General features: G+C 40.1%; 1 protein-coding gene across 9 annotated transcripts in view; it reads left to right on the top strand.

The window, feature by feature from the left end:
* Ncapg2 (non-SMC condensin II complex, subunit G2) overlaps positions 1–22,103 on the top strand; it is a 58,182-nt gene extending 36,079 nt beyond the window's left edge. For all 9 annotated transcript variants that reach the window (XM_006516356.2, XM_006516349.3, XM_006516355.4 and 6 more), the window contains 6 exons: positions 1,508–1,695; positions 2,872–3,012; positions 6,228–6,331; positions 8,947–9,047; positions 10,838–10,937; positions 19,135–22,103. In XM_006516356.2, the coding sequence (XP_006516419.1) occupies positions 1,508–1,695; positions 2,872–3,012; positions 6,228–6,331; positions 8,947–9,047; positions 10,838–10,937; positions 19,135–19,186 (686 nt within the window). In that variant the 3' untranslated portion in view covers positions 19,187–22,103. The remainder of the gene's footprint in view (positions 1–1,507; positions 1,696–2,871; positions 3,013–6,227; positions 6,332–8,946; positions 9,048–10,837; positions 10,938–19,134) is intronic.
* Positions 22,104–25,548: the final 3,445 nt, after the last annotated feature.

Below are 25,548 nucleotides of genomic sequence, written 5' to 3' on the forward strand. Positions count from 1 at the left end.
CCTTTAGATCAGATTCAGAGCTGGACCTGAGTCCAGTAGTTTAGGGAGGTAAGACCTAGAATCTACTATGTTTCGAAATTTTTGCTCTGCTTGAAAGAGGCAAAATGAATAAACCATTTTCAGAAATTAGTTATATGTCTTAGTTACTTTTCTATTGCTCTGATAAGACACCATGATTAAGGCAATTTATAGAAAACAGAGTTTATTGGGGAAGGGAATCTCTGACTTTCATGGCAGGGAGCATGGCTGCAGGCAGGCAAGCATGGAGGTGGAGTAATAGCTGAGAGCTTACACCTTGAGATACCATTAGTCAGAAAGAGAGAGAGCTCACTGGGAATGGCATGGGTTTTGAAACCTCAAAGCCTGTCCCAAGGACACCGCCTCCAACACAGTGGCCCAGATTAGGATGTCTGGGTCTTAGTCAGCAGTATCCTGGTTTAAAGAGTTCATCGCCTGTCCCTTCAGTGGACATTCCACAGACATGTATATGAGTAATGAGTTCTTCCACCCTCCTCTGAATGAGAGTAATAGATCCTTGAAAGTTTCTGTTGTGGTTTAGTGATTTTATGCAGCTGCTTATTGATTCTGGCAGTCTTAGACCTAGAGAGGATTCATAGAGAGCTTCTGGGGTGGGAAGTCTGTCTTCCTTTTAGCAGGAAGGTTTGGGAATATAGTTGGTTACGGTCTCTGGCAGCTTGCTGGATTTTTAGTCCATTTTGTAAGCGAATGGCTTTACCCTTTGTTATCCAGGCCCATTGTCTGGACATCCTTGTAGTCACCTGAACAATAGGCTTTCTATGAGTGACATCATTTCTGTGCTTTACTACATGCTTGTTTTATCTTAGTGTATCTTGTAGCATGGATTCTGGCAGGAGGCTTGCTATCCAGTATCCAAAAGTTAAAGGTTAATCAGCACCTGAGCCATGCGATGGGTGGGAAAGGGTGATAAGGCACGCTTGAAGTTTACTGCGACAGGCCACTGTCTCTGTTTTTGTGGCTTTTACTGGAAAGATGGATTAGAAAGGTAAATGGAGTAATAGTGTTATCAGGCTTACACAGAATGAATTTGAACAGATTATGTACCCAGTGGGAGGTAATTGGAAAAAACAACAAACAAAGGAATACAATTACTACTGAGTATCAGAAATCTCTTGAGGTTATCAAATGATATTGAGAGATGGGAGGTTGGAGTTGTCCTTTTTGGGTTTTCACTTAGGTTTTAATATAAGAGAAAGTTTCTGTTTTCTAAATCATGTGTCATAGGAGTCACACTGCCAGTTGTTTACATGCAGTGACCAAAGTTCTTATTTTACTGACAGAGTCAGCTGTACTGTCGCTGCTGGCTAAGAAGTTTTTGTGTGCTGGGTTCTAGTTTGGGTCAGTCTGATGAAATGCTTAGTGCTGACTCAATAGTAATAGGTTCTGCTATCCTGCCATATACATATGTATTGAGCAATTTCAACTAAATCATGTGCTTAGGTAATTAATGTTTCTTTTCTCTTTTTAGTGAAGGGTTTTTTTTATGTTTCATTACTTCTTGGCATTCTGAAGGAGATAGCTGGAAACACCATAATTCACAAAACAGATTCAGATGAAAAAGTCACAGTGCTGTTTGACTTAGTCCAGGAAGTGTTTCAGAAGATGTTGGAATGTATTGCCTGTATCTTCAGGAAGCAACCTGAAGAAAGTCTTCCGGTATTGTGCTTGAATGGGCTGGGTTATTTGATAGGGGGTGGTGGTGGGGTGGGGAGGTGGGTGTTAGTAGGAAGGGTGGATGGGTATTTTCAGGGCGACTGGGTTAGATGTGTATAGAGACTGTGGCTGTCCACATTGACTCTTACTGTGCTGTCTGCTAAAGGCATTGAGTGATGGTTGATGCCAACCCTAATGCCAGGCATGCTTGCATTCTTTGGTGGCATGCAGATCCACATTCTATAGCTCGGTGACTGATGGCCCAGATAGAATATATTTGTGAAGATGCTCATTTGAACAGAAACAGTGACTACCTGGGAGAATGCTAACTCCCATCATTTGTTAATGTCCCCATGTCCCTGAAGGGACCATAGTTTTCTCTTGATGGTAGAAAGCTCATAGACTGGGATGACTGAAGAGCCAGGTCCTAAAAAGATTAAAGGAATAGACCTGTTCCTAAAATAGTACAAAGCCAGTTCCTGAATAAATTCTATCATTAACAGAGAGCCACTTTTTTCTATCAGTAAACTGTTACTGTTTTAATTTTTAAAAAATGTTTAAATGAGAGGTTATTTATGAAATACTAAAGAGTCTCGATTTTATTCTAGCCTTTCCTGATGGAAATATGTGAACATTGCTGACATATTGTTTATGTGGTTTATGCCTGATCTTAATATCCCTGCCAAGTCTACCCCATCTACTGAGTAGTGTCATTCAGAATATCCTGCCTGAGCTGATGGCTTTTAGTGTTACTGCCTTCTTTCTGTCATCCCTCCCTTTTTACTATTGGTATATTTTATATCATTGGTTTGTTTTATTTTTTTGTTATTGTTTTTGAGAGAGGTTCTTTCTACTCTAGCTTTCCTTGAACTCACTGTGTAGACCAGGCCGGCCTTGTAATCAATGAAATCAACCTGCCTCTGCCTCCTAAGGCATATGCCACAATACCCAGCAGGCATTTATTATTATTATTACTATTATTATTATTATTTGGAGGCAGTATCTTACTCTCTAGCTTAGGTTGGCCTGGAACTCACAATGTAGCCCAGGCAGGCCTCAAACTCACCTCAGTCCTCCCGCCTCAGCCTGTTGTTTTGCTTTTATACAGATGTGAGCCACCACACCTGGTACTTGTTTTCTTACCGCTCTACTGACAATGACTGATGTGATTTCTTGTAGCTCTTTCATTCTGTTCAGACCCCTCTTCATGAATTCATCACCACCATCCAGTCCTGGCACAAGGACACTGCAGTGCACCATGCTGTGCTTTCTACGTTGATTGCTGCACCTGTGGTTGAGATAAGTCACCAGCTGCAGAAGGTGAGGTCTATGGATCCTGAAACTGCTCTTTCTCAACTGTTCTGCTTATAGGACTTGGTCAGGTGTTTCTAGTTTTGGTCAGGACTGTTTGGCCAGTTCCTGTACTTTCCATTCAGCTGGTTGGCTGTCTGGAGCCCGATGGCAGCTGTGGAGCATGTGCTGAGGATGCCATCACTCCTGATGGAGGTGGATCTAGGCTCCAGGATGTGGACTTGTCTTTTGGTTCTCAGACTTTTGAGTGAGTTGATAGTTTCTCAAGCTTCCTCTTTGCTGAAGATGAGAGCAGGGATAGTTGGGCAGACTATTCAGGACTGCTCTGAACTTTATTGGTGTACAGTGGTTTACTCTCTGCATGTCTTTCTCTTTTCATTCCAACCGTAGGAAGCTTGAATATTATGTATGAGTGTTTTAGCTAAGTGTGTTTATGTGTACCATATGCATGCAGAGACCATAAGAGGGTATCGGATACTCTACAACTGATTTACAGGTTGTTGTCAGTGCTTTTGGGGTTCTGGGAACTAAGCCTGGGCTCTTCTGTAAAAACAACCAGCTCTGTTTGCAGCCAAGACATCCCTCTAGCTCCAGAAACTTGAAGTTTTGAAATCTGTTTTCCTAGCATAGCTCAAGGTGAATGGAAGACTCTTATTTACACAGATTTAACTTTGTTGGTTAAAGATTGATCTGATCAGGAGACCATTTGAGCTAACACAGAAAGTGATACGGTACCATAGAGAGTATGCGGAATGGTCCTTTTCTTCTTAGACTCCGAGATGTCCCACATACACATAGGTAGTGACTTGGAGGAGAGTGGGTTTACTCACTGAATGCATGTACGTACAGATGGTGATGCACTGCTTGACCATGGGTATTCTGAGAAATAAAGATGCAAATTCTCATTGTAGCACACCCTGAGTCTGCTTACCCAGATGCTAGCACAGTGGCACAGTGCTCTAGGGCCTTGTCAGATACACTGTTGCTTGCTGCCTAAATGTCAGCATACAACATGATCAAGTGTAAATTATTCTGTTTTTATGTCTGTGAACGTTTGCCTGCATGTATATGTGTGCTTGCCAGGTGCCTATGGAGGTCAAAAGAGGGCATCAGATACCTTAGAACTGGAGTTAACAGATGATTTTTGAACGACCATGATGATTCTGGGAGCCAAACCTGGGTCCTCTGCAAGAGGAACAGGTGCTCTTAACCACTGAGCTATTTCTTCAATCCAGAAGGATTATTTTAATTTTCCAATTTTTGTTTTATAAAATGTCAACATGATGTTTATCAAATTCTAAAACATAAATTAGAATTTATAGTTACCTGAGTAAATCTAGGATTAGGACTTAGCTTCAGAAGGCTATACAGCTGAAGTTACAAAAAGTTAGTGGCCTTTGCACAGACCTAGACTCTGAACTTGCCTGCTCAGCACAGTTTGCTTATGTTTTTTATACTGCCCTGTACTGTGCAGTGAGCCAAGTAGTGCAACCTCTGAGTCTGTGTCCTTTTCTAGTTAGACTTGTACGGCTCTGCCTCTTCAGAAGAGTACTGACGACTGCCGACTGCTCTGTCTTCTGAAAGGCTCTGTCCTTGACTGCAGATTGTTTTTTTTTTTTTTTTTTTTCATTTTCTTGTCAGTTTTCCTTTTGGGATCTTCCTGGTTGGTTTGCATACACATTTAAGGATACAGTTTCCGCCAGGTGGTAGTGGCAGCGCACACCTTTAATCCCAGCACTTGGGAGGCAGAGGCAGGCAGATTTCTGAGTTTGAGGTCAGCCTGGTCTACAGAGTGAGTTCCAGGACAGCCAGGGCTACACAGAGAAACCCTGTCCCGAAAAACCAAAAAGAAAAAAAAAAAAAAAAAGGAAAGAATAATATAGTTTCCTGATCTGTCTTCATAGTTAAGGTGTTGTAAATATCGTATAAGTAATTTATAAAACCCCACTCCTGACAAGTGTCTTCATTTGGGATGCTTATAGTTTATCTGATGTTAAGTAAGCTACTGATCTGTTTGTTCTTAAAGCTAATAACACCAGCATTTAAGACAGGGACTCACACTTTAGGTCACCTTGACTTAGAACTCATGATAAACCCCTGCCTCACCCTCTACAGTGCTGGGTCACAGGCATAAGCCACCATACCTAGCTTTTTCTACTGCTATAGTTTATCTTTTCTATGGATTGGCTCTTTCTTGGTTTGTCTAGAGCAGTGTTTCTCAACCTGCGGGCCACAACCGCTTTGAGAGCGTTGAGTGACCCTTTCACAGGGATCACCTAAGACCATTGGAAAACATAGGTATTTACATTATGATTCGTAACAGTAGCAAAATTACAGTTATGAAGTAGCAATGAAAATAATTTTTTTGGTTGGGGAATCACCACAACATGTGGAACTATAGGCAGTACTAGGAAGGTTGAGGACCACTGGTCTAGGGGTTTTCATGTGTGTCAGTTCATCACAGTGCCTTTATGAATTCACTTACCTTAGACTCCGTAGGAGTCTAGTTATTGTCTCCCTACTAGAACTTCCTTTCCATCTTTGTTGTGGTCAGATGTTTTGTTTGGACATAGGCTAAAAAGTGTTATTGTATTTTAGATTATTTTTATTTTAATCAGGAGTACTTTCTCTCGGTGTGTCATAAATGTATGCTCAACACTTAGGTTGGTGAGTGCTAAACCTTATAATTTAATGTAGTGTCCCCAAGACAGCAAGACTTAGTTAGGCAAAAGACAGGGAGGGAGAAATGAGGGGAGATGGGCATGTCCATACTTTGGTGATTATAGAAGAAAACAGACATAAGCCTCCTCTGGGAATGGGAATTACAAAATACTTCAGAAACTGTTTATATGAGGAATTTACTCATCAATGGTGAATGACCTGTCAATCCTCATATGGATGTCCAGGGTGTGTTCTATGAGAATCCGTCACATTAGTTATAGGTATGTTCTACCAAGCAAGTGGGCAGAGGCCAGGCCTGCTGCTCCACATCTTATATATTCCTACCCTGTCCATTGTACAAAAGGGAAACTTTAGACCAAAACACCAACATTCTGAGACAGAGAGATTCTAATCTGGGCTGAGAAGGAGAACTGGTTAAAGTGGCTCAGCATAAAGTCTAAAGCATTCTGGAATGCTTTTGTCAGGTAGAAGAGACTCAGATGAGTGTGAACCAAGTTGTCAGTCCAGGCCATTTATAATATACTGATGTGAAACATTTCTAGGTTTCTGATATAGAAGAGCTGACCTCACCACAATGCCTTCATGACCTTCCTCCATTTTCAAGGTGTTTAGTGGGAGTGATCATGAAGTCTTCGGATGTGGTCAGGTAATTGTCTTCTCTCGCTGATCTTGGCACAGCCCTTTCTATAACTGTTCCCAGTGCCTTGTGCTCTATTACCTTTTACTCTGTCTTCAAAGGTATTTTTATCCCCTTAAGAAAAATAGTTTGAGTTGTATTTATCACAACTAAATTCTGGTAGAAGGGGGGAAAAATGTGTGTTCTAAAATGTTTCTTGCTAGGTGGTGTTGGTACAGGTCTTTAATCCCCGCACTTGCAGCAAAGGCAGTTGGCTCTCTGTGAGTTCGAGGCCAGCCTGGTCTACAAAGCAGGTTCCAGGACAGCCAGAGCTACACAGAGAAAACCTGTCTTGACAAACAAACAAACAAACAAAACAAAAAACTTCTGTGTTTTTGCTTCTTTGTTGTTTTGATAAAATACTAACCAAAATCAACTTGAGGGGGAAAGGATTTATTTAGCTTTCAGGTTATCTAGTCTATCACAGAGAAAAGACAAAATAGGAACTGAAAACAGAGACCATTTGGGTGCACTGCTTACTGACTTGTTCTCTAACTTGTTCAGCTTGTTTGCCCACACAACTCAGGATCACCTGTCCAAGGGTGGCACCTCCCACAGTGGGCTTGGCCCTACAACATAAATTTTAATCAAGAATATATACCATAGACATGTCCACAGGTCAGTCTGGTGGAAGTATTTTCTCAATTCAGGTTCTGTCTTTCCAGGTGACTCTAGTTTGGGCTAAGTTGACAAAAGCTAAGTAGCAAAGTTCACTCACTGTCATTTTGACTTACATATCACTATTAAACCATGGTCTTTCCTTTCATGTTAATATCACAATATAAAACATTGTATAATTTTAAAAGTATCAGTGTAACATTAAAAGTCCCATGGTATTTAAAAATTTCAATACTTTAAAAAAAAGAAAGAAACTGGACTTTCAAAGTAGCATTTCTTTAACTGTGGGCTCCTGAAAAACAAAAAACAACTTAATATATTTTGTTATTACAAAAGGGAAGAAGCAAGGCATAAAAATAGTAACACTTAAGCAAAGACAGTCAGTGTAGCTTTAAATTATTTGGAATTCACGTAAGATCTGCTGGGCTCCAAAGTACTTGAATACCCCACACAGCTTGTCTAGTAGACTCAGGCTGGCTCTTTGTAATACCTGCTGTTGTCCTGAATGGCTGTCCCAAGGCCCTGGCCTCTCTGGAGACTCCAGCTCTGCCATATGGTGCCAAGCTTCAGCTGCTTTCTATGATCCCTTTCATGCCTTCAAAACTAGTTCCATGTGGGGAACTCTTACACATTAACATGTTTGGCTACCAGCTTGAGTTACAGTCTTGATCCACCTCCCCCTCCCCCCAAAAGACCCCCAACTTCTGAGTGCTGACCCCGTGAAAGTACTTTCCAGGTATCACCTCAGTGATGCTAGTCTCTTATTAATCGCAGCTGATTCTTCAGCTCCAGCTAACCAGCATCATTTGTTTCAGTAACACAAAAGCTTTATCATATAAACAGCCCTGTTAGAAACATGCTTTCCTCTGAAACGTCACAAACAGGCCTCCATTTGTATCTTTTTTCAACATCTCTCTCTCCCCAGAACAGCTCAGTATGCTCTGAACATTCAGTGACCTCTCTAGTTCAAAGCTCCAAAATCCTTCCACAACTCTCCCTCAGAGCAATATGGTCATGTCCATCACAGCAATATTCCACTCTTTGGTATCACTTTTTGCCTTAGTTTGCTTCTCTGTTATTCTGATAAAACACTGAACAAAAACAGTGTGAGAAGGAAAGGGTTTAATCTGGCTTACGCATCCAATTACATTCATATCCAGTTACATTCTATCATTGAAAAAAAGCTGTGGCAGGAACTTGGAGGCAGGAATTAAAGCAGGGACCATGGAGAAATGCTTGCCTGCCAGCATGCTGTCTCCAAGGCTTGCTTAGTTTGCTTTCTTACATAACCAGGACTGCCTACCCAGAGGTGGCTCCACCCACAGAGGGCTGGGTCCTCCTGCATCAATCATTAATCAAGAAAATGTACCATAGCCTTACCCAGAGGCCAGTCTGATGATGGAGGCAGTTCTCAGTTGAAGTTCCCTCTTCATGGGTGACTCTAGTTTGTTTCAACATAACAAGAACTTAACCAGCACACTGTATTTTCAGAAGACCGCAGATAAAACATCAGTGCAGATTTTGTTCAACATTCATTCAGCTGTAACTTGGCTCCACAGCCCATTTATCCCTTGACTGGAATTCTAGGCACAGGGGACCGACAATACAGAGGGATTTGTTTTTCAGACTTTGCATGTAGCACTGTATAGTGTGGATGCATTCTGTGAAATTGTGTCATTTTGAGAGCTGTGGATTGCCTTTCAGTAGCACAATGTACATTTGAATTATAGAAAATAACCAGTGTATTTCAAAGGCCATGTTTTCCTCTTCTCCTTCTATGCATACCATGTAGTTTTAACATTTCCTCTTCGAGAACTTACATATAATACACATAGGGGAGGACCTCAGGCATCTTCCCATGTTACCTGAAAAGTGGTGGTTATGATTATGGGTGAACCTTGTCCATGTTTATTTTTCTGTAAAATATTAGGATGTGAAATAATTTCAGATGTTTGCTGATTTTATAGGTCATTTGTGGATGAACTGAAGGCATGTGTAACTTCTGGTGATGTTGAAGGCATTGTGTGCCTCACAGCTGTTCTGCATATTATTTTGGTTATTAACAAAGGTTGGTTACATTGTTTCTCCTTTGTCTGGTGCATTACTGATAATGTCCTTATTTACTCTTAATGTTAGAGATGTTTGGAAATTTGGCCTCTGTTTCACCTCCCCTCTGCCAGGATAGGCTTCTCAAAGCCTTTTCAGCCTTGCTCCCTAGTGCTGTCTAAATGCAGTATGGTCCATGGGCCTTTCTTTGCATTTGCTTACCTGTTCTACACCTGTCTACCTTTTACTTGAACTGTTGGGTGCAGGTAACTATCACTATCATTCTACTTCAGACTTGGATCTCTCCCTTCTTCCTTTTCCCCCTTTTTCCCTTTCTTCCTTACCTCCTTTCCTTTTTTAACCCTTCCTCTCCCCCTTGCCTTCCATAGGCTAGATATGTGCTCTGTCACTGAGCTATGACACCAGCTCCCCTTTTAATTTTGAGACTGGGTCTGAATAACTATCTAGGCTGGCCTTGAACTCACTTTAACTCAGGAAGACCTTGAACTTGGAGTTTTTCTGCCTTACCCTTGTTTCTTTCTACCTTACTCTTGCTAATAGCTAGCCCAGCTCCAAATTGAATTGCTATTGATTTTGCCCAGTGTTACTCAAGTCTAAAAATCTGGGTGAACTTGGTGGCACAGGTCTGTAGGCCCAGCTACTTACAAAGCTGATGCAGAAAGTTTGGGGCAATATTATTGAAATCCAGTCCCAAAAATAATTCTAAAATATATTTTTTTAAAACTATGGCCATGCTGGGCGTGGTGGCGCACACCTTTAATCCCAGCACTCGGGAGGCAGAAGCAGGCGGATTTCTGAGTTGGAGGCCAGCCTGGTCTACAAAGTGAGCTCCAGGACAGCCAGGCCTACACAGAGAAACCCTGTCTTGAAAAAACAAAACAAAACAAAACAAAAAAAAAACACCAACCAACCAAACAAAGAAACAAAAAACCCAATGGCCATGTTGGCATTATGCCTCTTGAATACTTAACCATTAGAAGTAGTACTAGAAAAATAATTGGCAATACCTGTAATATATCAGCCTCAGTGTGAAGTACAGTGGCATCCTCATTGGCAGACTATATTCAGGTTTCCATAGTTTTGGTAAAGTTTTACTGACGTTAAAATGTCTTTCAACTCTAATACTTTACAGGCCATGAACTGGGATGTCTGCCACATCTGGAAAGATTACGGTGACTGAATACCTTTCACCCTCATGTCTGAGACAAGAATTCTTTCAGATTTGGAAGTTCATAGTGCCCCTTTTTTTTTTTTTCTATGCAAAATATACTTGTTGAAAAATACTTGAATTGAAAAATTTAAGTCTGAAATACTTCAAAATCTGAAACATATAAGTGGAACAAAAAGTCTTGAATTTTCAGGTGTTGCAGATTATAGATTTTTGAGTTAAGGTGTTCAGTCTATTATGTTTCTTTAAAAAGTTTGTTTGCCAGTTTGGGCACCAAAAAGGCTTGTCTGAGGGACTTGCCCTGATTGAGATGCACAGAGCGCTTGTGTTCTAAGGAGCAAAGGTCATGCCTCATGAGGAGCTGTAAGCATGGATATTAGGTGCTGAGCACCTGTCAGTTCTATAAACGGTGGGTGAATGTGGTTTGTGCCGGTTTTCCTTCCTTTCTGGTAATTGCATTATCACTCACAGCAGATGCACTCTCATAGCATCTCCGTGGAAGGCATAATTGTCCTGCAGTCAGCCAGGGTTAACTTGTAAAACTGATCCCATGTGCACAGCTGAGTATATGTATATGTACTGATGTTGCGATCTTTTGCTTTTTCAATGCAATCTTCCTACAGGTAAACATATAAGTGCAAAGGTGAAGGAAGTTGCAACAGCTGTGTACAGAAAGCTGAAGACCTTTATGGAGATCACTTTGGAAGAGGATAGCCTTGAAAGGTAAATATGACTGAACTCCAGCTGAGAACTAGGTATGTTTGGGATTGTTCTTTTATTCAGTTTGTTGGAGCCACGTTGAATAGAAGCTGGATATAGGATGCAGGTTGTGGTAGTTTGAATGAGAACGGCCCTCATAGTTTGTTCATGTGTTTGAATGCTTGGTGCCCAGTTGGGAGAACTGTTTGGAAAGAATGAAGAGGTGTGCCACTGTCTGTGGACTTTGCGGTTCCAAGCCATTTCCAGTCTGCTCCCTCTCTGCCTGTGCTTGTGGATCACCTGTAAGCTCTCAGCCTCTGCTCCAGTGCCATGCCTGCTGCTTTTAGTTCCTGCCATTATAGACTATGACTCTCTGGAACTGAGAGGCCCCAAATCAAAAGCTTTCTTTTATAGTTGCCTTGGTCTTGGTATTTTCTTAAGGCAATAGAACGGTGACAAAGACAGGTGTTTCTGTTTGGGGTACTAATGCTTTTCAGAAACAAAAGAAAACAAGCATATGTAAAGTTTTGCTATAGAAAAAAAAAAGACCATTTACTTCAACTCAAGATTTTCAAATGAGATATTGTTTTGGGTGTTTTGCTTTATTTGAAAACCACAGGTATTTCCCAAGTATAAATGCAGGTACTTCTGGGAGTGTCAAGGTTCATTCCTAGCCTTTGGTGATATTATAGACTAGAGAAGACCGCTCAGATACAGTTTAAGGCCAATTGAAAGTCTTTATTCCAGCCAGCTGGGACTGTACTCAGTTATTGGGGACCCGGGTGTAAAAACCAAGCGTTTATAGAGTAAGGGGTTTTTAAAGGAATAAAACCACATCCTGGTATCTTCCTTTATAACTTCAGGGGGAGGTCATCCCTGCACAAACAAGAAGTTTGACAGACCCTAAGTAAGTTAGTTGGGACATCTTGACCTTGGGTTCCTTGTTATGTCTTCTTCAGTGTCTTTGGTGCCTCAAAATTTTTATTATACAAATCTTTCACTTCCTTAGATTTATTCCAAAGATTTTTTGTTTTGTTTTGTTATGTTTTTGAAGCTATTGTGAATAGATTTGTTTTCGACTTTTTTCTTGGTATGCGTGTTGACATATAGGAAGACTAATGATTTTTGTCTATCAATCTGTATTCCACTACTATGAAGAATGTATTTATTAGCTGTAGGAGTTTTATGATATGCTTTTAAGGGTCTTTTATATAGAGAACCATAACATCTTCAAAAATAGATATTTTTACTTCTTTTTTTTCCTATTTGTATCCCCTCTATCTCCTTCATTTGTCTTATTGCTCTAGCTAAGACTTCAAGCACTGTACTGAACAAGAATGGAGAGCTTTTTGAAAATTAATTTAATTTAGATATCACACACACACTCCCCCATATCTCTAGATCCTTCAGGACATTTTTTTTTATCATGAATGGATCTTGGATTTTGTTAAAGATCTTTTCTGTACCCAATGAAATGGTCATTTAATGGAGTTTATTTATGTGGTGGATTGAATTTACTGATTTGTATATGTTGACCTATTCTTGGATCTCCAGGATGATGCTGACATGATCATGATTAGTAATCTTTTTGATGTGTTTTGGAATTAAATTTGTAAGTATTTTATTGAGAATTTTTGCATCCATATTCATCAGAGTGATTGGCCTGTAATTTTTCTTTTTTGTTGAATCTTTGTCTGTCTGGTTTTGGTATCAGAGTAATACTGGCTCCATAAAAAGAATTTATTTTCTTTATCTTGATTTAATTTTGGTAGTCATACATATGCTGAAGTTTATCCATTTCTTTTAGATGTTTTAGTTTAATTGAATATAGGCTATTGAAGTATGTCTTTAATGTCTGTTCTCTTGAATTTTCTCGGTTTCTGCTGTAATGCTTCTCTTTTCATCTGGTTTTATTTATTTGGATCATTTTTCTCTGTTTTGGTTAATTTGGCTAAAGTTAATCTTATTACTCTATTTAAAGAACCACCTCATATTGTTTTGTTTCTTTTCTTTTCTCTCTCTCTTTCTCTTTCTTTCTCTTTCTCTCTTTCTTTCTCTTTCTTTCTCTCTCTTTCCTTCCTTCCTTCCTTCCTTCCTTCCTTCCTTCCTTCCTTCCTTCCTTCCTTCCTTCCTTCCTTCCTTCCTTCCTTCTTTCTTTAAGGTAGGTTTCATTCTGCAGAGCTGGTTGACCTGGAACTCACTGTGTAGACTTAAGTTGGTATTGAATTCAGAGATCTACCTGCTTCTGTCTCTCAGAGTATTGAAATTAAAACTTCGTACCACCACTTCTGATCTGACTTTTTTGAATCATAGCCAATTTTATTCAGATTCTCCAAAATTTGTAGCAACCATGCTAATTGCTTCCCAAATATGTATGTCTTCCTTTATATACAATAGTTACTGTGCCTTCCACTTACTCCTTTTTCTTCTTTTCTTTATAATCCTTTAATAGAAGGCAGAATCTTGGGTTGCCCAGTTAAGAGCCTCTGATCTACTGTTCTGATTAAGTTTCTTTTCGATATTCATGGCCAACATTTGGCTTCTAAAAGAAAGTCTTTTAATCTTTTCAATCACTTGCTGGTAGGGTGAAACTGCATTGTTGCTGACTTTTTTTTTTTTTTTTAAAGATTTATTTGTTGCTATATGTAAGTACACTGTAGCTGTCTTCAGACACACCAGAAGAGGGCATCAGATCTCATTATGGATGGTTGTGAGCCACCATTTGAACTCAGGACCTTCGGAAGAGCAATCAGTTCTCTTAACCGCTGAGCCATCTCTCCAGCCCTGATGCTGACTTTTAATACTATCTTTGAGTGTTGTTTGTTCTTGTTTTTCCAAGGCCTTCAGGTGCCACAGTAGTTATTAGTGTGAAATCAAATCTAATTCCTCTCTCCCCTCTCTCCCCTCTTCCATTTCTCTCTCCTTTTAGGACTGCCTTCATTGTAGTCTATAGATTTGGTATGTTGTATTTTTATGTTCATTCAGTTTTAGTACTTTTAATTTTCTTCTTGGGTTCTTCCTTGACCCAATTTTCAGTCAGAAATGTATTTAGTGTCCACAAGTTCATGTATTCTCTGTATATCTGTATAGCTGTTGATATCCAGCTATATTCCTTTGTGATCACAGAATACAAGATGTTCTCTTTATTTTCCCAAATTTGTTGAGATTTGCTTTGTGTCCTAATATGTGATTAGTGTTAGAGAAAGTTCTATGGGCTGCTGAGAAGAAAGTGCATTCTTTAGTGATTAGGTAAAATATTCTGTAAACGCCTGCACTGGCTGGTTTTGTGTGTCAACTTGACACAGCTGGAGTTATCACAGAGAAAGGAGCTTCAGTTGGGGAAATGCCTCCATGAGATCCAGCTGTGGGGCATTTTCTCAATTAGTGATCAAGGAAGGGGAGCCCCTTGTGGGTGGTATCATCTTTGGGTTGGTAGTCTTGGGTTTTATAAGAAAGCAAGCTGAGCAAGCCAGTAAGTAACATCCCTCCATGGCCTCTGCATCAGCTCCTGCTTCCTGACCTGCTTGAGTTCCAGTCCTGACATTCTTTGGTGATGAACGGCAGTGTGAAAAATGTAAGCCAAATAAACCCTTTCCTCCCCAGCTGCTTCTTGGTCATGATGTTTATGCAGGAATAGAAACCCTGACTAAGACAACGACTATTATGTCTATTTGATGTCAGCTGAATGTGGTGGTACAGGCCTTTAATCCTAGCACTCAGGATCTACAAGCAGGTGCATCTCTGAATCTGAGACTAGGCTGGTCTACATAGTGAGTTCTAGGATAACCAGGACTATATATAGAGAGATACCATGTAAAGAGGTCCAAAACAAAAAATCAAAACAAGACAAAAAACAACAACAAAAAATCCAATTGAGTATTGAAGTCACCCACTCTCACTGTACTGGGATCAATCTGTGGTTTTAAATATAGCAGTGCTAGTTCTGCTTCTCATCCTCCTCTTCCTTCTCCTCTTTTCCTTCTCCTCCTCCTTTTGTTCCTCCTTCCTTCTTTATTTTTCTTCTTTGGTCTTTCTCATCCTCCTTTCTTCTATTCCTCTTCTTAATAAAAGTTGATACTCCTGTGTTTAGCACGCATTTATAATTATAATATCCTCTTGGTGCCTTTTTCCTTTAATGAACGTGAAATATCCTTTTCTTCCTGTTTTTTTCTGATTAGTTTTGTCTGAAGTGTATTTTGACAGGTATTAGAATAGCTCCTCTTGCTTGTTTCTTTGTTTCACTTGCTTGGAATACCTTTTTCTAGCCTTTAATCCTAAAGTGGTATCCATCATTGATGTGAAGTGTTTTTCTCAGAGGTAGCAAAAAGATGACTCTTGTTCTCTAATCTGTTAATCTGTATCTAGTTAGTAATTGGTAATGTTGATACTAAGGGTTATTATTGGACAGTGTGGTGGTGTTTTCTTAAACCTCTTTTGATTAATCATTCTGAGTTTTATATTGCATGGGTACGTTTGATTTTCTTCTCAGACTGAGGCATTTTCCAGTACCTGGCTTAGTGGACATGTACTCCTTAAATCTTATTTTACCAAGGTAGAATTTTCTTTTCCTTTAAATGCAGCTGATAGTTTTGCTAGGTATAGTATTTTGGAGTTGGCATCTGTGGTTTTATAGATCATCATTCTAGGTACTTTTCTCTTTTAAAGTCCCCATTAAAAAGCCAGGTGTTATTCTGGTGTGCCTGCTGTTAGATGTGAGTTCGTCTTTTTCTCTTGAAGCTTCTAATGCTCTTTTTTTGTTCTGCACTTAGTGTTTGGATTATTATGTAATGTGGCAGAGTTTTTTTCTGATCCTATTTGGTGCTCTGTATGCCTTTGACACCTAAATAGAATCTCTTTTTTAAAATTTGGTAAATTTTATTTTATGATTTTGTTGAAACTGTTTTCTATGCCTTTGACTTGAGTCTCTTTTCCTTCTATACATATGTTTTATGGGTTTAGACTTTACAGTTTGCCAGAAGTACTGCATGTTCTATTTGTGGGTTTCTAAATGTAACCCTGGCTCTTCTCAAACTCGCTTTGTAGACCAGGGTGTCCTTAAACTCAAGAGATCTGTCTGCCTCTGTTTCCTAAGTACTGGGATTAAAGGTGTGTGTCACCATGCCTGCCTTGAAATTAAGCATGTTTTTAATGAATAAATCATTTCATCTATCTTCTCTTCAGCTCTTGTCTTCTGTCTTCTACTTGATCAATGCTATTGGTGAGAGTTTTCCTCTTTACTTTTTGCTTGACAGCGTGTTTCATTTTGAGTCTTTTTTAAACTTTTCTTTAGTGATTCTCTTTAGTAAATTCCATATCTTAAGAGTTTTTTCATTATTTTATTCAACTGTTTACGCCTTCGCAGCCTTCATTTAGCCATTTGTTCCTATTATCCTTGAATTTCTTGAACATACTTTTAATTCCTATTTTGCAATTACTGTCATATGCATTAGCTACGTTGCTTTTCTCAGGGAACATTACAAGGAATGTGCTAAAATCTGGAGATGTTTTGCTTATTCATGTTGCCTGTGCTTTTGGAATGGGACCTTGGCATCTGGGGTTGGGTTTTTTTTTACTAAGTTTTTAGAGTTTTGTTCCTCATTATATCTACTTGTCAGGTTGTGGATCAGCTGAATGCTGTTTGGTATTCAGTCTTGAGGCCACTCTGTGTTGATGTGTGAATGGAGCGGTCCTCGCTTACCTTGGTATAGGTACATCTTCTGCACCTAGGAGTAAACCTTCTATGGGTTTAAATTCTTGCAGTTGACCTTCAGGACTCTGTGGGTTCTTGAGTTGGTTCTTTCATTAGCAGGATCTGGGGCCACAGTGGTAGTTTTGGCAGGGCTCTGGGGGGGGGGCAGAATGCAGGACTTTATACTGTCCTAATATAGGTGGCCATGAGGCCAGTTTTGGGGGACTTATCTCTGGTCAGGGGCACAGAGCTCTATATGATCCCAGGGTATCTTGGTAGATAGGATGGCTGATTGGCTCTTGGCATCATTACCTTGACTTCTGGTCAGATTCCTCACGGTGCCAGATGGGTGGTTTGGCTGAGTTATGTGGACAAGTGGAGTGGATTTGGAAGACCTACCTGAATTCTTGTTCAGTTTCCACATAGCACTGTGTGTCATGCTTAGTACGATGGCTTGATAGGCAAGTAGGCAGACAAAAATGGAATGTATCCATTTTGGTGCTCAGATGGAACAAAATGAATGTATATTAGAAATGGTTTCATTAGACTGGCTTGTAGAATGCGGTCTGAGTAGTCCTGCAATGGCTGTCTCACTAGTTGTTTAGTCCACAAGACTGGATGACTCAGGAGAACCAATCTGGTGCTGGTATCTTGGAAGATTCCTAGACAGCAGCTAGTCTTTTGTCTTGTTGGAATCCTAAAGAAGTGGGATTTAATACTGGCAGCCACTTATGAACTTATCATTAAGAATGAGGGCATGCTAGTGCTTTTGCCAGGCAGTGGTGGCACACGTCTTTAATCCCAGCACTTGGGAGGCAGAGGCAGGTGGATTTCTGAGTTCAAGGCCAGCCAGGTCTACAGAGTGAGTTCCAGGACAGCCAGGGCTATACAGAGAAACCCTGTCTTGAAAAAACAAACAAACAAGCAAAAAAACAAAAAAAAAAAACAAAAAAAAAGAGTGAGGGCATGCAACTGAAAAAGTCTACTTCTTCCATGTCCTTTTGTGCCTTTTGTGTAGGCTGTCTCCAGAAGGTGTGACCTCCCATTTAGGTGGATCTTCCTAATTCAAGTAATCTGACTAAGCAACTTGGGTTTTAGATCATTCTCATTTGTAGTTAAGGTGACAATCAAGAGCCATCTCAGCAATTAAGAGCACTGGCTGGTTGTTCTTTCTGAAGCCAGACATTGATTGCCATCAGCCACATGTCAGCTTACAACTACCTGTAATTCTAGTCCCAAGGAATCTTACAACCCTCATCGAGGCTCTGCAAGCACTACTTGCATGTTATGCTAGAAATTCGTGCAGCCAAAACACCCATACACATAAAATTAAAAATGAAGAGAAAAAAGGATCTTCAGCTCAGATTTTAATTAGGTCGATTGTTTTCTTTACTTGATTTGAAAGGATCTTTGTATACTTTTAGTACCACCTCCTTATATGTTTTACAAATATTTTCACCTAGTTGGTGGTTTATGCCTTTATTATTCTCTTGTTACATTAGTGTCCCCCAACCCCTACCCCTAGTTGACCTTAGGTCCATGTTGGAAAAACAGAGAATTTTAGTTTTATCAAAATCCAACTGTGAGTTTTGGTGTTGTATTTAGAAAATTATCTCCATACTGAAGTGTCAGAACATGGTTCAAGAGTGGAGTCATGTGAGGATTCTGAGTGCTTGTGAGAAAACTCCCAAGAAAACCAAGACAAGAGTCTTATGACCTCAGTTTCTTTAAGTTGTTCTTGTAATGTGTTTTTGTGCTTCTCCCAAGTGTAGCAGATAGGAGTGAGTTTACTTACTTACATTACTTATTATTGCTTGCTAGTGTTATTCAATTAAATGTTTAAACTCTCCTTTATGTGCCTCTGTGGGAAAACATGTTCTTGCCACATGTGGCTTGTCCTTGTAATTATATACAGCAATGGAATGTCACAGAACCTTGCACTTTGTAAATAGGTATGTGTAAGTCTGCAGTGGCACCCTGCAGTAATTTATGTAGGAGCTGTCCAACCATGTTACTTAAATTGGAGTGGACCCCTGAAAGACAGGGGAGAGACTGCCTCAATGTTCCTGTCACTGGGCTGGGTATTCAGGCAGTCCTCCCTTGACTGGGGGCAGAGAAGCGGTGGCCATAGTAGTTGAGTATGGTGGTGAAGGTGGATGATTGCTTTAATTTTTCTTGTTTCCTCATATACAGTAAATGGTCAGGACTGAATGCTGGGTAGGACGAGCCACATTGTGCTTCTGTGTGCTATGGAGCTAGTGAGAGTAGAGTTCAGAAAAGGGCAGTACTAAGAGAAGTACCCTCTGGCTGGACGCTGCCAGTGAGTGGGTGCTACTGAGCCTGTGCCTGGATGTGATCACCAGGGTCTCAGGGTATGGGCTCTGCGTTGGGTGCTGAGCCTGTTTACCTTTACGGCTGTGAAACTTGTGCTCTGTGTAGGGCACAGGCTGTTTTCAAATGTGTCTGCTGCAGACCATGTGTAAACTCTGCATTTGAGGGGAACTGAATCTGTGTCTTCTCTATTTCTTTCAGATTCCTATATGAGTCATCAATGAGAACTTTGGGAGAATTTCTGAATCCATGACAAAACCACCGTCAAAAACACTGGGTGTGTAGAAATAGAGAAAAGACTCATGAAAGTGAAAATGTGTGTCTTTTGTATATTGCTTTTTTTTTTTTCATCAGACTAAGCCCGGAGTCCTAAGGACCACACCCAGGTCTGACGGTGCCCAAAGATGGAGACCAGTACAACACTGGTGCTCTACTGTACCCTGTGCCTTTAACCAGCTTGCAGAGATGGAGAGTGATGAAAGTCATGTGAGAGAAAGACTGGCAAGCAGCTCACCACTCTCTCCAGAAGAGCTGGCAAAGCTTGTAGGAACTGTGGCATGGGCAGCTCTTACGTTCCTTGGCCTGTGACTTACCCATTATTTATTATTTGTTGTGAAATTCTCCTGGAACAGATTTCTCTTTGGCCTTTCAGCAGGGCTATCATTAGCCCACACAGGACCTTTCTTCAAAAGACAAAAAGAATCACTTCATCAAAATATTTTATTGCCCTCTGTTGAACAGTTGTAATATATACACTGATATGAAGTGTCTTGCTTACTCCATTGCACTTGGGCTCAGCTCAACTCTTACATCTGAGCTGTGACTTTTACATTTTAGCCTTACTCTAAGGGCAACAGCCTCCTTCTACAAAAGGCATTCTCAGTTCAGAGAAGATTTCTTGTTTGAGTGTTGCTGTGTACTATGCATAGTCAGGGACAGAGCAGGCATTAAGAAAAAAACAAAAACAAAACACAAAGGCCCAAAAGCCAACCAAAGTGGAAGTGAATTGAGGAAGGCCTGGACCAGGAGTGAGTTGCCACCTAGAAATGATTGTTGTTTCTCAAGCCACAGTGAAGTATTGCTCAGTGGATACACGTGCCCAGTTGCCTCTGTTTTCCCTCTGCAGGTCGATGGCAGAGGCATCGGCCTTTTCCTGTATTGACTATTGAAGAGTAAGCAAAGAACTCAAGAGTTAAAGGGTTGCCCTGGTCCTGTATAAATGATGGGTTAATGATACAAAAGAGAAAAAGGATCTTGTTTAAAAGTGACATAATATGCAGCCATACATAGGCAATAATGAGTTCATGTCCTTCGTTAAAAATGCTTAAAAATGATAGGAGGAACCATGGCACTAGCACCATGGTGGAAGAATCTGCTGGGCTGTAGGGCAATGCTAGAATTCTATAGCCTGTATTACCCCCTCAACATCCTTTCCCTAGCAAAGACTCTGGCAAGTAGGGTTGAGTAGCCTTAGAGAGCTCAGGTATGACTGACTACACTGGCGATGGAGGGTGGCCTCAGCAGGTGGGAAAGAGGAAAGGTACCAGATCAGGCTGAGGATTTGACATCACACAGGATTAGACAGTTGCAGAAGTTGAACCAGTGTGCCTTGCAGACAGCTATAATGACAAATTCAACAAGGATATGAGGGAAGTTGGCAAACTAACAAGACTTGACTTTGAATGATGTAATGTGCTGCTGGGAGGATCATTAGTATAATGGGAAGAATTTACATCATGACGTAGCATGCCTTGCAACTTACTGAGCTGATTATCCTCCAACTCTTAGGACTTTTAAAAATAATCATGATTGGGTTGTTTTAGTTCTCTTATTTTTATGAGGTGGTTATATTGAAGAAGAAGGAAGGTAGAGTCAAGATATCTGGTCCCTGAAAGTTAGATGTCAGATGATTTCAAAATTATAGCTAAATTTTTTAAATACTCTGCTTTTCGTTGATGGGTGAGGCCTACAGTATTCATTTTAATAGACAAAAAGGAACATCAGCAATACTTTGTTTAATTTATAGACTAACTTGGTCTGAGGTTTCAAAGACTGTTGAATGCTAATCCCTAGATGTTGCCTTTACTTTCAGTGTGAACACTCTCATGAGGTGACCATTGTTACCCTTGTTAGAAGTACTAAGATTAAGTTTTAAAAGCAATTTTTCCCATGTACTTGCTTATGGATGGCACAGTTTGGACAGGTAGTATTATTCCTTGGTCAAAATATTTCAGCTAAATATTAAGAATGAATTGGAATTATTAGACTTATTTTTCTTGCTATTAATCTTGTTGCTAGAGATATAACATAAAGATTGGGCTGGTAAAATTAAAATTTTAAAATATTGCTGCTAAAGACAAGGCCTTTGACTGACTTGAGAAGTCAGTTACTTCTTTTCTTTTTCAGTACATCAAATAACAATGTGTGATACAGGTGTTTTCTTTTGGGCATAAGAAAAACACTAAAAAGCAAAAGTAAACAAGGAAAAACAACAGCAACAAAACACAATGTAAAAATGTAGATAGACTCGAAGCATATTGACTCGAGGTTTAGGGTCAACTAATACAAGTTGTTAAGCTTGTGGCTACAAAGCGTTTGATAATATATATGAAAAGCTCTAGACATTGTTTTTGAAACACAACCTAGCTAATGCTGTCTCTTATCTGTTGGAGAACATCCAAATTTTATTAAGTTCCAAGCCTTTATGCCCAAGATTTAGAATGAATGGTATTATTCATCGTTCCCGCTATTTTTGGAAAGATGGAAGTATAAGTTTTAATGCAAATATCACTGTGACATCCTACTGACATGTTTGGTTTATGCATCATTTTTAGGCACTTAGGGAGGAGCTCACAGGTTGATAACTTTGTAATGAGAGACATGGGAAGTGTACCTGTATTCTTATAGTATCCTAACACCAATACTTAACGTATTTAGGTTGTCAGAGTCAGATGGCTCAAGAAATGTTTGCATTTTGAGACTTTAAAGCAGTATAGAAGGTATATTTTTTTTCTCTCATTGGACTTTTAAGGGAAATTTGATTCTTCATTTTATATAAAATTGTATAAAATTCTTGTTGATAAAAATATAAGTTTTGTAAATACTTTATAATATTAAGCTTTTATTTGAAAATGTAAAGTACAAAATAAAGTGGACTTCAGCAATCCTAACTGAGTGCCAAGAATAATATTTAAAAGCAGGATGGTTGATGAATGCATTTATAGAATTTAATAGTGATGTAGTGAAAATAGTTTAGCAGTATGTCTTTAGGAGTTATTTTTTGCTATATTCCCATAGCAGAATAATAAATTTTCTCCTTGACCCATGAGTTAACTTGGGTTAAGTCATGGGTTCTTGGCCACTTTAGCAGTGTCTTGTTTGGTTTCCATCTCATAAAGTGAGCCAGCCAAAAGGTGGTTGGTTATACCCATAGCATTTGTGCTGCTATGTGCGTGCACCAGTCTGTCTTTCAGGTTGGTCACTGGTAGATCACAGGGCTTTTAGCTGGATAATATAGGTGATTATCTTTCTCCTCTGGTGGTGTGCACAGTACCTTCCAGAACCATTTGTGCTAATAGTCAGTAGGAGTGACGCTTCTAGCTCTCTTCACTGTGTTCAATGATATAAGTGTATTCATCATTAGGACCTTACCATAAAGGTTGTGGAGAACAACTAGCAGCCTTGGCAATAGCCTGTAATGTTTGAGAGAGTCATGGGACCTCTTTGGCCAAGAACTCAGCAAGATGTAACCCATTTGTGGCATTGGAGGTTTTACTTGATAATATAAGATTTCTAGTTGGCTTGTTGTCTCCCCGTTATACGGTTAACTCCATTTAACTTCCTTTTGTATATGTTTATATATTTAGGAAGTTTGCATTAGTAGATTTACATACGTTTTTTTTAAGTGCCTTTGGTGTTAGTTTTCCCTCCTTTACTTTTTTCTCCCATTCCTCTCCCTATTTAATCCTCCTATTCTAGTTTTTTTGTTTATCTCTCCATCACACTGTATTCAATTTCCCTTCCTTGAAAGATCTTCTCTCTCCAGTCCTTTTGGATAAAGCAGAACACAGCCTACAGAATGGGAGAAAAGTCTTTATTAATTATATACCTCCATGGAAGGTTAGTATCCAGAGTATATAAAGAAATAAGAAAACTGAACATCATAAAACAACTCTGATAAAAATGGGATGCTCACAGTCATCTATTGGATGGAACACAGGGCCCCCAATGAAAGAGCTAGAGAAAGTACCCAAGGAGCTGAAGGGGTCTGTAACCTTATAGGAAGAACAACAATATGAACTAACCAGTACCCCCCAGAGATAGTGTCTCTAGCTGCATATGTAGCAGAAGGTGGCCTAGTCAGCCATCATTGGGAGGAGAGGCCCTTTGTCTTATGAAGATTATATATGCCCCAGTACAGGGGAATACCAGGGCCAGGAAGCGGGAGTGGGTGGGTTGGGGAGCAGGGTGCAGGGAGGGTATAGTGGACTTTCAGGATAGCAATTTGAAATGTAAATAAAGAAAATATCAAAAAATAAAAAGAAAGAAGGAAAGTGGGATACAGAACTAAGCAGATTGTTCTTAAAATATGGAACACAAATAGCTGAGAAACAGTTAAAGAAGTGTGTAACATTCTTAGCCATCAGAAAAATTTAAATTAAAACTGCTTGGAGATTTCATCTTACACTGTCAGAATGGCCAAGATTAAGTAAAACAAATGACAGCTCATGCCGGATTATGAGTAGGGATCACTCATTCTTTGCTGATAGGAGTACAGGTTTGTACAGTCATTGTGGAAATTAGTGTGGCAGTGGTCCTCAGGAAGCTGGAAATAGATCTCATAAGATCCAGCTATACTGCTGTTGGGCATATAACCAAATGGCTCTACAACCTACTGTACAGATACTTGCCCATTCATGTTCATTGTTGCCCCATTCATAATACCTAGAAATTGGAAACGGCCTAAATGTCCATCAACTGATTAATGGGTAATCAAAATATGGTATATTTACACAATGGAATATTATTTACCTGTTAAGAACAACGAAATTATGAAATTTGCAAGGAAATGGATGGAGCTAAAAAAAAAAGTCATCCCAGCTGAGGTAACAGACCCAAAAATGACAAACATTGTGTGTTTTTTGTTATTTGTGGATGTTAGCTTTTGCTATATGAACTACATTAGTAAGTTGTTACTCTTACTAAATGGCTCAGCAGTTAAGAGCACTTGTTTTTTCTAGAAGGCCTGAGTTTGCTTCTCTGAACCTACATTGGGTGGCTCTTAGCCACATGTTAACTCCAGGTCCAGGGGTTAATATTGCTGTTACATCTGAAGCAACCATGGTCTGTTTTACAAGAAGTTTCTAGGAGCAAGGAGACTTCCATACATGCTCCTAGTGTGCCCAACAATGAATGTCTAATCATCCATGTAAGCCCAGGCATTGTGCCACCCCCATGCCTAGGCTACTTCATGGTGAGGAATGTAGAATCCAGGAGGCCTAGACACCATTGTAGCTTTAATTTTTCTCAACCCTACTTTTTTTTTTGGTTTTTCGAGACAGGGTTTCTCTGTATAGCCCTGGCTGTCCTGGAACTCAAGCTGTAGACCAGGCTGGCCTCAAACTCAGAAACCTCCTGCCCCTGCCTCCCAAGTGCTGGGATTAAAGGCGTGCGCTACCTCATCTGGCTCAACCCTACTTTTAATAAGGGTTCTTAAATGCTTTAACCTCCCTTCTAGCCCACCACCCACCAGTGGTAGTAGAAAAGAAAGGTTATTTAGGATACAGGGGAACTGGACCTGTTTAGAAATTGTTCTTTGGAGCAAATCCCATCTGTGTTGTCAAGAATCATCAGTAGAATTTACAGGATTCAGCAGCAGCAGCTCGATCCACTCGAAAATACTTCACAAATAATACCAGCAGTCTAGTTCAGTAGAGTCAGGATAACAAACAGGAATCAGTAGCCGTGGCACGACCTAGCAGAGACAGCCAGGCCTCAGCCAAATCGGCGAGTCAGCAGGAGGGATTAGGTCCAGCAGGGATGCCAGGATAAGTTCTTTGCAGTGGTTCAATGAAGTGAAGATCAGCCAAGACCAAGAGCAGTGTTGCAGAGCTAGCTATGCCAGCAAGCCCCTCTCAGTGTCCATTCAGTCCTATTTATACTCCCTCCAAGCATCATGTGGCCTCCATGGCTTTGCCTCACCTTGTGAGTCTGTATCAGCTGAAATCACTCTGCCTATCTGCCGAGTTGGAGGAAGTGGCAAGAAGCTGCCAACACACCACCAGAAGTTTTTTGGAGCATTTCTCTCTATGGAGTCATGACAAATGGAGCTCAACAGCCCAGTGTAAGTAAGGCAGACTAATACATGCATGTCATTAGAGAAGAATCCCTCATCGTGTCCTTTCATGTGCTTGCTTTAGCAAAATATCCTTTCACTTGTGTCCGCTTTGGGGAGATGTTCCTACATGAGTTTACCCTGGCAAAACACCATCCCAGGACAACTGACTTTCCAAAGAAACCCGAAGCGTCCACTTCACACCACGTCCCCAAGACTGTTTTCATTCTGATGGTAAAGTTTTGTATTCCATCAGTTACTTCACATTCTCCTCAAAATGG

This window comes from Mus musculus, chromosome 12 (genome assembly GCF_000001635.26).
Source record: "Mus musculus strain C57BL/6J chromosome 12, GRCm38.p6 C57BL/6J".
In the NCBI taxonomy this organism is placed as follows: domain Eukaryota; kingdom Metazoa; phylum Chordata; class Mammalia; order Rodentia; family Muridae; genus Mus; species Mus musculus.